Raw genomic sequence first — 15,091 nt, forward strand, 5'->3', positions numbered from 1 at the left:
TGATCCTCATGGCAGCCCCTGCAGGCTAGGCTACCAGCCTATGTGTCACTAAGCAGCATCTGTCATCCCAGATGGTCTGTTTCTAGGGTAGGATTGCACCAAATCTCTTTCTGGACTTGGAGTGCTCATTTTTCTTTGTTACTCTTTGGTGTGCTTTAAAAGTTGAAGCAATTTGAAGCCCTTGGCCCAGGACATGTTTAATTATGTGCCCCATGGTGGACAATGTCTGAGCAGGGTGAGAGACCAACAAAGTTCATCTCTGTGCCAGGAGCCATTTTGTAAACTCAGTACTATGAGTAATAAATATACTCCAAGAAATAAAGGAATTTATAAGCATCCATTTGGTTTTCACTTTTCTAAGTATAAGACATAGCAAATGACCTAATACAAATATAATAGATAAGATACCTCTCCTAAGTCTGTAAATACCAGCATGATAATAATAGAAAATTCATGATTATTTTATGTTTAAATCATAGATACAAATAATATCTAAACACAAGCAGTAGCAGCATGTGGAATTTCAGAGACAGGATTATTGAAGGGACAACACATCTAAAAATTATTCTCGGTTGTCTGGATGATAGTAATAGAATGAGGAGCACGGATCTCACCCATGTCTAGATAGTTAGGTAAGAACATGTCCTTCTCAGGCCACTTTCTAGTCCAATATTCTAATGAGTCACTGCTGATTGAGCAAGAACACTGAAAATGTAGGACATTAGTATTTCTCAATTATCAAAAAAGAACTTCTATCATAAACATTTCTAAATTTGAAACATTTTAGCCACTTCTCTGAAAATAAAAATATTTAGGGCCTAATTTTTGAGTAAGGAACATTTTTAAACTTTTTAAGTTTTGATGAAGTTTCAGAGAGTGTCTGAACTGATGAGATTATAAGTGTTAGCAAAAGAAAATGCTGATGCAGGGGCCTTGATATGTTGCCAAGATAAGCAGAGCTCTCTTTCCCTCGTATATTTTCAGCTAAGGACATCACTGTGTGGCAGTTTTTACAACTTAATGTTATAGCGAATAATTAAATAGGTAATGATAAGATGTTTATGATTTCTTCGTTTGATTTGTTTTGAAGTATCAGGCAGCTGAGTCCCATTGTAGCTCTGCCCCTGGGAAAACTCTAATCATGGGAATTTACTGGTAAAGTGATTAGATCCTCAGTCAGTGAGATGTAGCTACTAAGGGATGCAACTAAAGTGATGAAAACCTACATGTCTTAGAAATTTGTAGTATATGCAGTAGTCACTGTGACCTCTTTGTCCTCAAATACATTACCCAAAGGACAATATGTTACTTATGTTTATATTTAGGAAGACCTTGGAAAATAAGCTCAAAATATAGCTGAAAGATGTGCACTGTTTGATGAATGATAGTATAAAGAGCTTCTGGCTGCATTTTGGAGAACTTTATGTAGAAGAAATTTATGTTCCTTTTTCCTGTCTTAAAGCTGTTTCCTCTTTAAGTCCATGAACATCTACTTTTAATGTTCTGTAAAATTATTAAAAATTCTATTTCTATCAAGGTAACTTCCTTGTGGGACTGGATTATCTGCTCCTATTGTGATTCTTAGCTCTTCTGTAGGGAAGTACACATGAGAATACTGCTGCTGGAGCTGTGTCTTTGATCACCTTGACCTAGACTTTGAATCACGTATACAATCTTTTATTTTTCTTAGTAGGGTCATCAAGATAACCAGCTTTTGTGGGTCACAGAGATCACAACAAAATAAAATTGAAGGTAGTTTTAAAAATTACTCTATTGCTAAACAGGTTCATGCTAATCTGAGATACATTTAAAGTTTGTGCAATAATTCAATTGCCCAATATACTAACAATTATATATTTGAAGTGTCACTAATTCTTTTGAGTGTTCTATTATGTGCACAATTTTCATCTGATGATGAAAAGCCCAGAGCTATCAGAAATTTGTAATTAGAATTTTTACTTCCTTTTGGAAATTGTCAAAAAGCTCATATACAAAAAGAATACGAAGACTGAATTGAGAGACCAAATTGTGGTTCAGTTCCTATATTTGGTTATCACATGTCTAAGATCTGGAGTAATAGTGATAAAATATAGTAAATGGACTTTTTGAGGCAAGATGCCATGGGATTGACAGCTAAGCCTTGATGGTGATACTTCCATTTTTGGAGGTAAGAATGATACCTCACTTGCTGCAGAGTCATAGGTCAACTTAATAGTATCGACTGAACCAAGGTAACTTTCTATATGTAGCAAAGATTTGAACTTTGATAAAAATAATAAATTGATCATAATTAAACATAACATTAAAAAGATAAAACCAACATTAAAAAATAAAATATAAGTAAATTATTGCTAACATGGGATCTATACAAATGCATTTAAAGTGTTTAGGATGATTGTAATGAATAGAGTGGTGAGAAAGAAGTGAGGTATGAAGGAGGGAAGACGAGGGACTTGTTGACAGAATATAAGCAAAAGCAGTGAGAAGATGAGATGCTTACAGTTATAAAAAATGACTAAATTGTTGGTTGACTACTGTTCTGAAAACATCATGTCTTTTATTTCCTTTATGGACATTAGAATAGTTGCATATAGTGTACAGAAAATTTAGAGTAAATGCAGTACTGGACATATAATCCTGCAGAAACACGTATATTCAGATACTGTTATGTTGCAAGTTTTAATTTAAAAAAATTGAGAGATCTCATGTCTATTGTGAGTGTTTGCAATGGGTTAATTTACTGTGTTTTATATTTGAAAAGATTAAAGACAAAGTTAATAGTTATAATTTTTTTGTTTTTTTAGGATACAGAGTACTGGGTTTCATAAACACAGTTTCATACAAGACATAATACACTTTGCCCATATTCTACCTCCATACTTACTTTTCTCTCTTTCTTCCAATGTTATTTGTTCTATCCATTTCTCTAGACTACTCCCTTATCTCATTTATTCATATATAATCTCACAAATCATCATAAAATCTAAACTCTACAGGTGCTTTCTGCAGCATTAAATGTCCAGTAGTCAGGAAGAAGCCTCATAAGAGAGCTAACAATGCTCACTCTGTGTCAGGACTTCTGTCACTGCAAAATGCACACTGTGGTGTGTATTTCTGTAGTTAGAGAACTGCAGGGCCCTGGGAGGGTCACAAAAGAAGAGAGTGAAGATTGATTTGACTATTACTGAAGATGGTTTGACTGTCAAACTAAGCTGGTTGAGATGCATGTTATAAATGAAGAGATAATTGTTACTGATTTCCAGATCTGAAGAAAAAAAGAATTATTATATATTGTTACATGCACATGTTTCCTATCATTTTAAACTATCTTAGTCTTTGTGATTACTTTTAGGAAATATTACTTGGAAGCTTTAAGACTGGATGCAGGTAAGGTCTGAAAAATTTTGTGTAGTAATGTAGTAGTCCTAAATATGGCTCCTTTTAGGTTTTAGCCTTCTACAAGTTTATTACAATAATTTCAAGATGCAGAAAGTTAGAGGTTCATCATATACCAGGTGTTGCATAATAAAATAATAACAGTTACTTATTCTGGCTCCCAAAGATGTATTCACTCTACTTCATTATGAGTATTCAAGAATTTTGAAACTCTTGAGTTTGTGATACAAGAATTTGGTGTTAGTGTATGCTTTAGAACATTTGGCAGCGGTCTATTTGAAGTAGTAATATAGAGAGTACAAAGGGTATTTAAATAACATAACACAAAACTTATATTTGTGATTTAGCAAAGATAATTTTATTACCTACTAAGGCTTTTTAAAATTTATACAAATTACTGTTGTAGCATTTTTAAAAAATTATCTATTTACTTTACATCGAGATTGCAGGCCCCTCCTTTCTTTCCTCCTGCTCCTTCCTTCACACCCTCTTCCCCCAACTCTCTTCCCTTTGTTCTCAGAAAAGGGGAGGCCACCATCAAGCCACCCCAGCACATTAAATCACATCAGAACTGAGCTCCTCCTTATCCACTGAGGCCAAGCAAGGCATCTCTGTTAGAGCAAAGTGGTCAAAAGCAGACAGCAGAATCCATGTCACAGACAGCACTCACTCATTTTACTGGGGGACCCAGATAAAGATCAAGCTGCCCATCAGTTACATTTGTATAGGCAGCGTAGGTCCTGTCCATGCATGCTTTTTGGTTGATGCTTTCATCTCTGTAAGCCCCCATGGGTCTACATGAGTTGATGCTGTTGATCTTCTTGAAGTGTACTTGTCTCCTCTGGGTCCTCCTATCTTTCCCTCACACTCTTCTACAGGACTCCCAGAGTAGCACCTAATGGTTGGCTGTGAGTTCCACCATTTGATTCAATCAGTTTCTAGGGGTACTGTCAGAGATCCTGTCTGTAAAGATAGCAGAGTATCCTTAATGGTGTCAGGGGCTGCCATTGTCCCATGGGGTGGGTCTCAGATACAGCTATCTGTGGCCATTTTATTTCTTCAGAATTTTAGTTTAATTCATAACTTGTAGTTCAGTATGAGAATATCTGGTATGAGATATTTTCTCTCCTTCTTTGTCTCTCTATCTTACTGCTTCTCTCTGTCCTCTATATGTCTCTATATGTACTCTGGCTGTATCTCTGTCTCCTCTCTCTCTCTCTCTCTCTCTCTCTCTCTCTCTCTCTCTCTCTCTCTCTCTGTCTACATATGTGTATGTAACTCAGAAGTAAATCTCCAGTATCATTCTTCATGCGCTTCCAGCTTTCCTTTTGCAGTGTGGTGTTTAATTGCCCTGGATCTCATGAAATGTGTTAGATGCTAGATTTCATTCCTCATAGGTCCATCTGTCTCAGCCTTGCAAGCACTATGATTAAAAACATGGCCATTTGTACTCTGCTTTTTAAATGTGCTGTGAGGGTCAAATTCAGGTCTTCATGACAAGCAGTTTATATTGAATTGTATTTCTATAAAACTTAATATTTCTAAGTCTCAACTTCTTTATTCTCAGAATAAACTTTTAATAGTAGTCATCTTGTGTGATACAAAAATAATGCATTTACAGACATGCTGCTTGAAGAAAGGTAATAAGCACAAAATAAAGTAAGTTCTATAATTTGCCATTTTCACTCTCATTTGGAATCCTTTGTTTCATATGGTGATTTCACAAGTAAAACAGAAAGAAAAGAAGTGGGTTATTATGGTATATTGATAATGGCCTTACATTACTCTTTTATACTTATAATATTTGTACCATTCCACTGACTTAGAGTATATGAGGTGATGATGACAGGCACATTATAGATATGACATTTTGGTAGTGAAAAATGTTCTTAAGGTTTAATTTATTTTAAAAGAGGTGCTCATAAAATTGTTTAATACTTGATAAATTAAGTGATGACTTCATATATACTAAATTTAGCATGAAAATATATATTCACATATATGTGCATGTATATAATATAAAGTTAAAATATTGACTCTTTATAGGAGATTCACTGAATTTTAATACTGAATTGTTGAATGAAGCAAGCATAGGAAGCATACATTTATTTTGATAAATAATAAAATTATATAATAAATATCATCCATATTCAGAACTAGATATTAACCTAGGAGAAATAATATGAATTGTGATTGCATTTAGATTTAGAAGGAGAAATTCTAAACTCAAATTTGACTTAAGTATTTACTATTTATGATAATTTTTCTTGCCACCTTTTTAAGCCTCCTTTTCTAACCTCTAAAATGAATAAAACAACACTGTAAGACATCAAATTTCATGAGGCATAGTAGAGACTCACCAATTAGTCACAATCTAAAATCATGTTATTAATAGTCCTCTTTTATAAGGTAAGTGTTTGGATGGGAAGAATGTTGTCTTTGACTAGTGAGGAGTCTTTGGTGTTTGGTTTTTCTCAAGGCTCTTTAACTAGAACACTGTAAATGTTTAGTGAATGCCATGAATACATACAGACTTGTATAGTTCCAAAGTGTAGATGGAATATTACATGAAGTTTAGCATTCTACCTTCAGGTGTGCAAAAGGCAGAGGTTTTGATATGTTCTGGGGATTTGCACATGGAGGTTTTTCTTTTATTGTGTGTGAAAACATGATATAGGCACTAAGGTATGAGCCATAGAATGGCAAAAGAGTGTGCTAAGCCATTTATTAAACGCCTGCTAGTTGATATGCTCCAATGGTCAAGGTTTTCTCAGAATTTAATTATATAACATTCATAAGAAATGTGTGCACATTTAGTTATAAAGAAAAATTCTCAATGTGTTCAAGCAGCAAGTACTAGGACAGGAATCAAGGGTTGAATTAATGAAAAATAAAGCTGTTGTGAATTCAATAGGACTGAAACTTTTACTCTTAGCTGTTGGCTTCTGCACAAATGGATGGAGAAAATGTGTGTTAGGAAGATATGAGCCACCAAGAAAAACATGTTCACAACATCATGTGATGACTCACTAAAAGTAATATTCCCTTTTCAGATTCTCCAGTGCAAAGTTTTATATATTCTGCCACTCACAAAAATGGTGAATCAAAACAATGTGACAGAGTTTATTCTGTTGGGAATTACAGGCAACCCAGAGCTGAGGCAAATATTCTCCGCTTTGTTTCTAATTATGTACATGGCCACGGTGTTTGGAAATCTACTCATTGTGGTAACCATAACCAGAAGCCCGAGTCTGAGGTCACCCATGTACTTCTTCCTTTTCTCTCTGGTCTCATGGATGTCACTTACTCTTCTGTCATTGCTCCAAAGTTGATTATGGATTCCCTTTCTGAGAAAACTACTGTCTCGTTTGAAGGTTGTATGACACAGCTGTTTGCAGAACATTTCTTTGGTGGAGTGAGCATCATCCTGCTCATTGTGATGGCCTTTGATCGCTACGTGGCCATCTGTAAGCCCCTGCACTACATGACCATCATGAGTGCTAGGGTGTGCTGCTTCATGGTAGGAGGGGCTTGGGTTGGGGGGTCCCTGCATGCAACCATTCAGCTTCTTTTTATGTATCAAATACCATTCTGTGGTCCTAACATCATTGACCACTTCATGTGTGACTTGTTTCCGTTGCTGAAGTTGGCCTGCATGGATACACATGTCTTGGGTCTTCTAGTCATTCTCAACAGTGGGGTGATGTGCGTCTCCATCTTCCTTATTCTGCTTGCTTCCTACATTGTCATCCTCTGCTCCCTCAAGTCTTACAGCTCTGAAGGGAGACGTAAAGCCATCTCTACATGCAGCTCACACTTCACAGTGGTTGTGTTGTTCTTTGTGCCATGTATTTTCTTATATATGAGGCCTGTGGAGACATTTCCAATAGACAAAGCAATGGCTGTGTCCTTTACTGTTGTTGAACCAATGTTAAATCCCTTGATCTACACCTTGAGAAATGCAGAGGTAAAAAATGCTCTAAAGAACATGTGCATGAAACAAAGGACCAGGAGTGCCACAAATTGTTAACATGAAGAAATATTTCATGCAAATATAGTGAAGAGCTGCTCTTCCCACTAATTTCAATCTTCTGGGAATTATATTTACATTCAATTACATAGATGAAGCTGTTTAATCATCCACAATGAAATTATCACATATCTTTTGTTAATATAATTTTTAAAGTTTCTTCTCTTTTATGTCCTATATTACTGAATTAATGCACATTAGTGGGACTCATTAAACAGAGTAACTGCTGAAAACCTAAATTTCTTCTATAACATTTGACTTTTAGGACAAACCTTGACTTCATGGTAAAATATAGGAGCTCACTACTGTTGATAATTACTGGTTAATTATTAAAATGTAAAAACATCAATGTGATTGTGACTTTTTAAAGTTACAATGTAAGAACACAAATATAATGTTATCAGTTCATTAACATCCAACCATATATGTTCCACTTCCTGCCTGCCCCTCTGAATTAGTTATCTGTGTCTACCTGAAAGCTAATGAAATTTATTTTCATTTGTGGTGTTCCTCTATATCTTATGAAAAAGTCCTTATCCTGTTGACTCTATCTTCACTACATGTATCAAATGATATCACTCTTAATCCTTTTCAGCTGTTACAAATCAGCATTATGTTTCACCTGGCCAATTGTGATTGCCTCGTAGATAATCTCCCTACTTGGATTCCAATATTCTCTGAGTCTAATATTTTCTCCGCAACACATGACAAAGATAGATGTCTTTCAAATACATAAATCTGTCAGACTTCATGTCCTTGAATCTTAGGGTAAGAGCCATATCTGGTTATGTGATACTCTTTCTGAAGTAAGTTATCCATTGGTGACTTCTTCAGAAACTATGGTGCCTTTCTGGTCCTCTTATCTATAAGACATGATTTTGTTATATGAGTTTCACATAAGCTGCTCTGATTATCTGGAATGTTCATCCCTTCCTGTTGTATGACTAGGTCACTGTATGTGATATGACAGACATAACTGATACACTGGATGCTACGTGTTAGACCTGACGTGTAGTTTGCTTTCCTTGACTCAATACCTTGTCATGTTTGGTTTGGGGTTCTCCAAGTTCTTCAGTAAGGGAACAAGGTAGAATATCTCCTGAGGGGTCACAATCAGGGTTCTACACGTATGGATTTCATACCAGTTTTTCACATTAAAGTGAACTCCAACATAATACTAGTAATGGACTCATGTCCACAAGACTTTGACTGATGTTCATATCAAATTATGAGTATTTCTACTCAGTCTCATAAACCAAGGTATTACTTACATATTATTTTCATTATAACACTATACAAATTGTTAACTACAGTCCTACCCTAATGATGTTTCTAGATTGCATATGTGATGTTTAAGTTTCAAGATTATGATTTTTTTCATTTTCTATTTTTGAGAGACCTTGTGATCTCTTACCTATGCTGGTATTGAGTATATTTATTTTTTAATAATTTTTAAGGATGACATCCTGATTGTTATCCCATCACGAGTATCTTCCTGTTCCCCTTCCCTCTCTCTTTCATCCTATTCCTCTCCCCTAGACCTGTGACAGAAGGGGACCCCTTCCCCCACCATATGATCACAGCCTTTCAGGTCTCATCCAAATAGCCTGCTTCCTCTATCTCTGAGTGCCACCAGGCCTCCCCACCAAGAGGAAGTGGTCAACTAGCAGGCACCAGAGTTTATGTCAGAGGCAGTCCTCACTCTCCCCACAACCATGGAGAATGAACTGTCCATTGGCTAGATCTGAGTAGTCTAGCCATTATTTTTACCATTCACTATCTATTCTTTTTCTTACCTCTGACTTGAAATACATTAGAGCAACACTTTTGAATCAGAGCTCAAGTATGGTCAGTTTAAGCTCAAGTGCAAATGTAAAATTTTAAATGAAACCTATTTTTGAAATAATTTTAGACATGCATAAAGCTTGAAGGAATAAACATTCCTATATAACTCACATGCACCTTCCCCCTTGTCAAACTCACTAGTCAGCATTAATAACTGGCATTAAGACAGCGCTTTTAGCTGAACTCTAGAATATACCTGAATTTCACCAAGGTTGTCATTATTATCATTACCTGTCTCTCTATGGTCCAGTATGAACCATAACATCCTACTACATTTTGTTTCCTGTTTTCTCTATAAATCTTCTCTGATATTAAGCATTTCTCAATTTTCTGGGTTTCTGTTGTTGTTTAAGCGAATAAGACTCAGATATACTATTGAATGACCCTAATCTGAGATGTTTACTTTTAGATAATATTATATAGGCGAAAGGTATTCCGTTGCATTACATCACCTCTTATAACCTCGGATTCACAGTCAATCCGCAGGTTAAGAAAGTGTCTACCGTGCTGTACCACAAGAAAGTCATCGCCTTTCCTTTCCCTAATCTGCCTTTTGAAAATGAGCTACCAGTTCTAGTTAACCCATGGCGCAGACCTGTGTGAGTTGAGCCTCATGTTCAGTAGCAGTAGTAATTTTGGAAAATTTTTAATTAAATACATTTTTATTTCATTGGTTTCTTCCAGTTCTTTCATATTCCCACTCTTATCCAGATGCATATCCTTTCTGTCTCCTAGAAAACAATCAGGAAAAAATAAATAATAATAATAAAAGAAAACAATCTGGCATCTAGAGAATAGCAATAAAATTAAAAATACAATAATATCAAGTAACAACAGATTGTAATAGAAAAAATAAAAAGAATAAAAAGAGTCAAAGAAAAATAATAAGAAACCCACATACATTCAGATATACATGTTTGTACTTGCAGGAATCCCATAGGAACACAGAATCACAAACCATAGAATACATGCAAGGGTCCTGATGGATGAAAGAGAGAGGAAGAGGACCCTGACATAACATTATGAGAAGATTAAGAATCTCCAAAGATGTCACTGAGTTTACATTGTGTTGGCCATCTACTTCTGGGCATGGACCTACCCATCAGAGTGTTTTGTTGTCCTACTGAGATTCCCTGATAGAAAAGTATTTTTTCATTTGCAACTGGTTATCAATTGGATATAGCTTCTGGGTGAGGGATGGCAGCATGTGTCCACTTCTTTTAGCCCTAGGCCACCATCTGGTGGAGACCCACACATGTTACTCAGTCTCTATGAGTTTCTATGTATGTGTATCGGATGAGTTTAGAATGCCTTGTTTTCACGGTGTCCTCCATCCTGCCTGTATCTTATACTCTTTCTGCCTCCTCTTCTACAGAGTTCGTTGAGCCCTGAGTGAAGGGAGGGATTTAATAACATCCCTTATAGGACTGAGTGTACCAAATCAATTACTCTCTTTCTTTCTGGCTGTGAATCTCTGTTTGTTCTCATCTGCTGTATGAGGAAGCTTCTCTGATGAGCATAGGAGGATGTTGCTAGGAGTCATCTTATTGCTCCATTTGTTTAGGAAATGGTAGTATTATTTTTCTGCTAGATCCCTTATCTATCTAGTCTCAGGGTCTTGGTCACCCAATTAGCACCAGGTCTGGGTTGAATCTCATGAAGTGAGCTTCAAATCTGATACTGGTTGGTTATTCACACAAGAGTAAGGCCACTCCAACCAGCACAGGCACAGGGACACTGGAAGCAACCCAGGCCACTACAAGGAACAAATGTGTGATGAAGACATAGGAAAGAAGGAAGGGCAGTGTGTCTGATGTGGAGAGAGGCAGATCTGGAGACAGGAAGGCAGTGGCAGGTGGGAGAGAGGTGGGGTCACAGGGGTGGTGTGCAGGAGCCTGTACCTTACAAAGACCCAGACTCATGATGGACCTTGTGTGATATCTCTGCCTCGGTATAACGACTGAGGCCCAAGATGATGAAGGAGTCACTTCCTGCATTGAACCTTCTGGGAAGACCGCAATGATGGTGCTGAGGACTCTGTGTGGGCCTATGCTCCTCAGGAGGCTGGTGACAAGACTGATGTCCTAATAGCATGTCAGGGTCCATGGTGCCACTGCAGCTGGGGTCTATATTGTCCATGGCCCAAGTCACCACCTGGGGCCATGTGGGTGGATGTCTGTGGTCTCTGCTGCAGCCTGAAAACATGTTGGTGTGTGTGTGTGTGTGTGTGTGTGTGTGTGTGTGTGTGTGTGTGTTCTGCTTACAGAAATTGATATCCATATTAACCTAATTTAAGAGTAATTAAAGCATATAGTTTCTTGTTTAATGGTAAAGCATTATTATTATTGTCTGTTTGAGGGAAGATTATAAATTACTTCTCAAATTCCTGTACCTTTAGTCTAATTCTAGTTCTTGAAATTGCACTATGGAAATGAAAGTCTTTATTTTATAATTCAGCATTATAAAAAGAAATGACTTGATGTTATTTTTGTAAAGTTTTTGTTTCATATTCTAACAGTTCAACACTACATCTGGTCACTACTTACTACAAAGTTTGGCACTTTTGTTATACTGGTCTCTTGCTTGTATATTACAGTTTCCAATTTTGTATTTTTATGGTGTGTATGTGTGCATGTGTGTTTATTTCTTGTTTTTATTTTACTTTTAGAAATGTTTTTCTTTGGATTATTTTTTGTTTTAAAGTTTTGTTTCTTTATTAACTCTGTAAAGAGGGAGAATGGGAATGGAATAGTGTGGATAGGAAGGTGACAATAATGTTAGGGGAGGAGAAACCATGAAAAACTTTTTTCAATAAAAAGCAATATTTTATATGTGTGGCAGTATTAATTAAGAATATATCACTAGGCCAGGCATGGTGGCCCAGCACTCAAGAAGCTGATTTTTCTTTTGAAGGCGTGGGTCTGGTTTTTCAAGACAGAGAGTCTCTGTGTAGCCTTGGCCATCCTGGAACTCACTCTGTAGATCAGGTTGGCCTTGCACTCACAGGAATTCCTGACTCGGACTCCCAAGTGCCGGGATTAAAGGTTTGTGTCTCCACAACCCACTACCTGGGCACATATTGTTTCTTAATTAATTACCTGTGTATATGTGCATTTTATATGTGTGAGTGCAGCATGCACATATTTTTGTGAGGGTGGGAGTCAGGACAAATCTATAGAACTAATGAACCTCTGCGGAGTTGCCGTAGGTCCCAACAAGGAGTTGATGTCTATTGTTTTGTAACTAGGTATGATATGTATGACAAATGTCTTCTAAACATTGTACTTATGTCAATTAACTACTGTTGTCATCAACCTTGTTCATGAAAAAATGTCTATATAATGGAGGCAGCTACAACATAGAATCAGAACTGATGCAAAGACTGAAATACATCTATTTCAGTCTTGCCAAGTGTTCAGAAAAGGTTCATGCATAGATCAAACCTTCCTAGGGCTTGAGAGACATCTTGGAAGAGGTTAAGGAAAATGGTAAGAGTCAGAAAAAAAGCAGCAGAGTATTGACTAGTAGGATTTGGATCATGATATAAGTATTATAGGTGTTTAATGATATAAGCAAAATAGATGTTGCTGTGGTGACCCAGAGAATGATTGCCCTGTATTCATGACAATAAAAGAGAAGAAACATTACTTCCATGGATTGTTGATACCATATTATCAAAAAGAAATAAATCAACATTGCAAAATGAATTTTATAAAGAATACAGAAAAGTAGAAAATTAATTCCAGTTCAATATGATTTTCAATCTAATATTATAATATATCATTTCTTCCAAATTTCTTATCTGAAAAAGAAAACAAATAATAGCATGATGTTCTTCTTCTGGTTTGTTTTGTTGAATAACAGTCTGTCTGATGCTGTGGAAGCTTATTGCAACTCATCCTCTAAATCATCAAATATCCCAAGTGGAAAAGCATGTGTAGATTCATCATCCAAGCACAGAATCACACATCTACACACCGTGCTATATCACATAAAATCCCACTGCGGAAGGAAGATGAGCCAAGAAAGAAAGCATATGCATAAATAATGAAGAACTAATTTTATTTTAGAAGGGGCAAAATATTTTTATTGCATATTCTAGACTTTTGAGCAGTTGCATGGTTCAAGGAATAATTTAGGTGAATGACAAACTGTGTTGTCTCTAGGATTCTCTCCATGCCCAATTCCTTCATGAGAGGAATATCTCAGTGAGAGAAATATAGACAGAGTGAACTCAGGGATTATGAGCAAGGAAAGACAAGTGCCTGAGGAGAGGGAGATATCTAAATAAAGGACATTAAAACACTAAACTGAGATAAAGAATGCATAGTGGTAATACTCTATAACATTTGGGAACATCTGTAAGTAAAGCAGCAATTTCCCTCTAATGCAGAAAAGAAATAAATGAGTTTTTGCAAGGAAATGTGCAAAGGCAGGATTCCATTTTCTTAGACAAGTAAATGGAGGTATTTAATCATTGTTTTCAGTTTTAAAAAATTATTTCTCACATATGACTTTAAGAGGCATTAGAGGATAATCTAAAATTAGAAGCAGAGTAAGCATAATGATATAAAAATAAAAGTTGAGTTTACAACTTACTGCATGTTGAGCATACTTAAAAGTCCTAAGTAAAAATTGATGAACATAAACAAATAAAATACAAATGTATTTTAGTATTATTTGGTGTGTTTATTTAGCCCTTAATTTTGTGGTTGTTTTGGGGTTTTAAAAGTACTCTGGTGCCTCACCTTTGACCATGTTTCCTGGAGGGGGAGACCTGGTGGCACTCAAAGGAAGGACAGCAGGTTACCAAGAAGAGACTTGATACCCTATGAGCATAGACAGGGGGAGGTAATCTCCCTCAGGAACAGTCATAGGGGAAGGGAATAAGGGGAAAATGGGAGGGAGGGAAGAATGGGAGGATACAAGGGATGGGATAACCATTGAGATGTAACAAGAATAAATTAATAAAAAAATAAAAATAAAAGTTATATATTTCTTGTTTTCAACATATCCCAACTGCAGATTTCCCTCTTTGCACTTTTCTTCTCCTCCATTCCTCCTCCATTTCTTTTCAGAAAAAAAAAACTGACCTCCCAGGGATAGCCACTGAACATAGCATAACAAAATTCCATAAGATTAGGCACAAATCCTCGTAATTAGGCACAAATCCTCGTAGCAAGGCTGGGTAAGGCAACTGAGTAGGAGAAAAGAGGTCCCAAGAATAGATGAAAGAGTCAGAGACACCCCAGTTCTTACCATGAGGAGACCCACAAAAACACCAAGCTAACAACAATAACATATATGCATATATGAAGGCTTATTTTCATGAGTCACTTTTAAGAAAAAAAGTTAGCAAAATTATACAATTACTTCATGTGATGTATTCATGTTATAGTCGTAACCTGGGCGGATCTAACCATGAAGGCTTTGTTTTTAAGATGCATTGCTCTCAAGTATAGGATTATTTGAAAAATAGTAAACATCTTATGATATAATAGTCTTGGAATTTGAAAGAATTTGATTGTTTTTTTCCTTATTGATGGGTCCCCAGAATCTTCTTGAGAGCGTAAGAGCAGATGTGAGGTTATATATAAGGCATGGACTCTCAACCACAGAAACCAGAGCAAGCTGGGAAAAGCAGATACAGGAAAAATACATGGGATCTGGCAGAGACTTTGGCGTACAGCCACATAAAGGTTATCACAAGAAGAAAGACAGGAGATGAGAGAGAAAAAAGCATATATCATGAAGATTTTTCATAAAACATGCCCTCTTGAGGCTTTTGTACATTAGCTGAGTGATTTTCTACCTGTAAAG

The 15,091-nt window shown here is 36.3% G+C and overlaps 1 protein-coding gene across 1 annotated transcript; it reads left to right on the forward strand.

Annotated features, from left to right (window-relative positions):
• Positions 1-6,491: 6,491 nt before the first annotated feature.
• Positions 6,492-7,426, forward strand: LOC311608358 (olfactory receptor 4C6-like; the record flags this gene model as incomplete). Its single annotated transcript, XM_084800811.1, is given in 2 exon segments — positions 6,492-6,678; positions 6,681-7,426. Coding segments are annotated over 2 exon segments (933 nt in total).
• Positions 7,427-15,091: the final 7,665 nt, after the last annotated feature.

This window comes from Acomys minous (genome assembly GCF_964271855.1).
Source record: "Acomys minous genome assembly, chromosome: 11".
Classification (NCBI taxonomy): Eukaryota; Metazoa; Chordata; class Mammalia; order Rodentia; family Muridae; genus Acomys; species Acomys minous.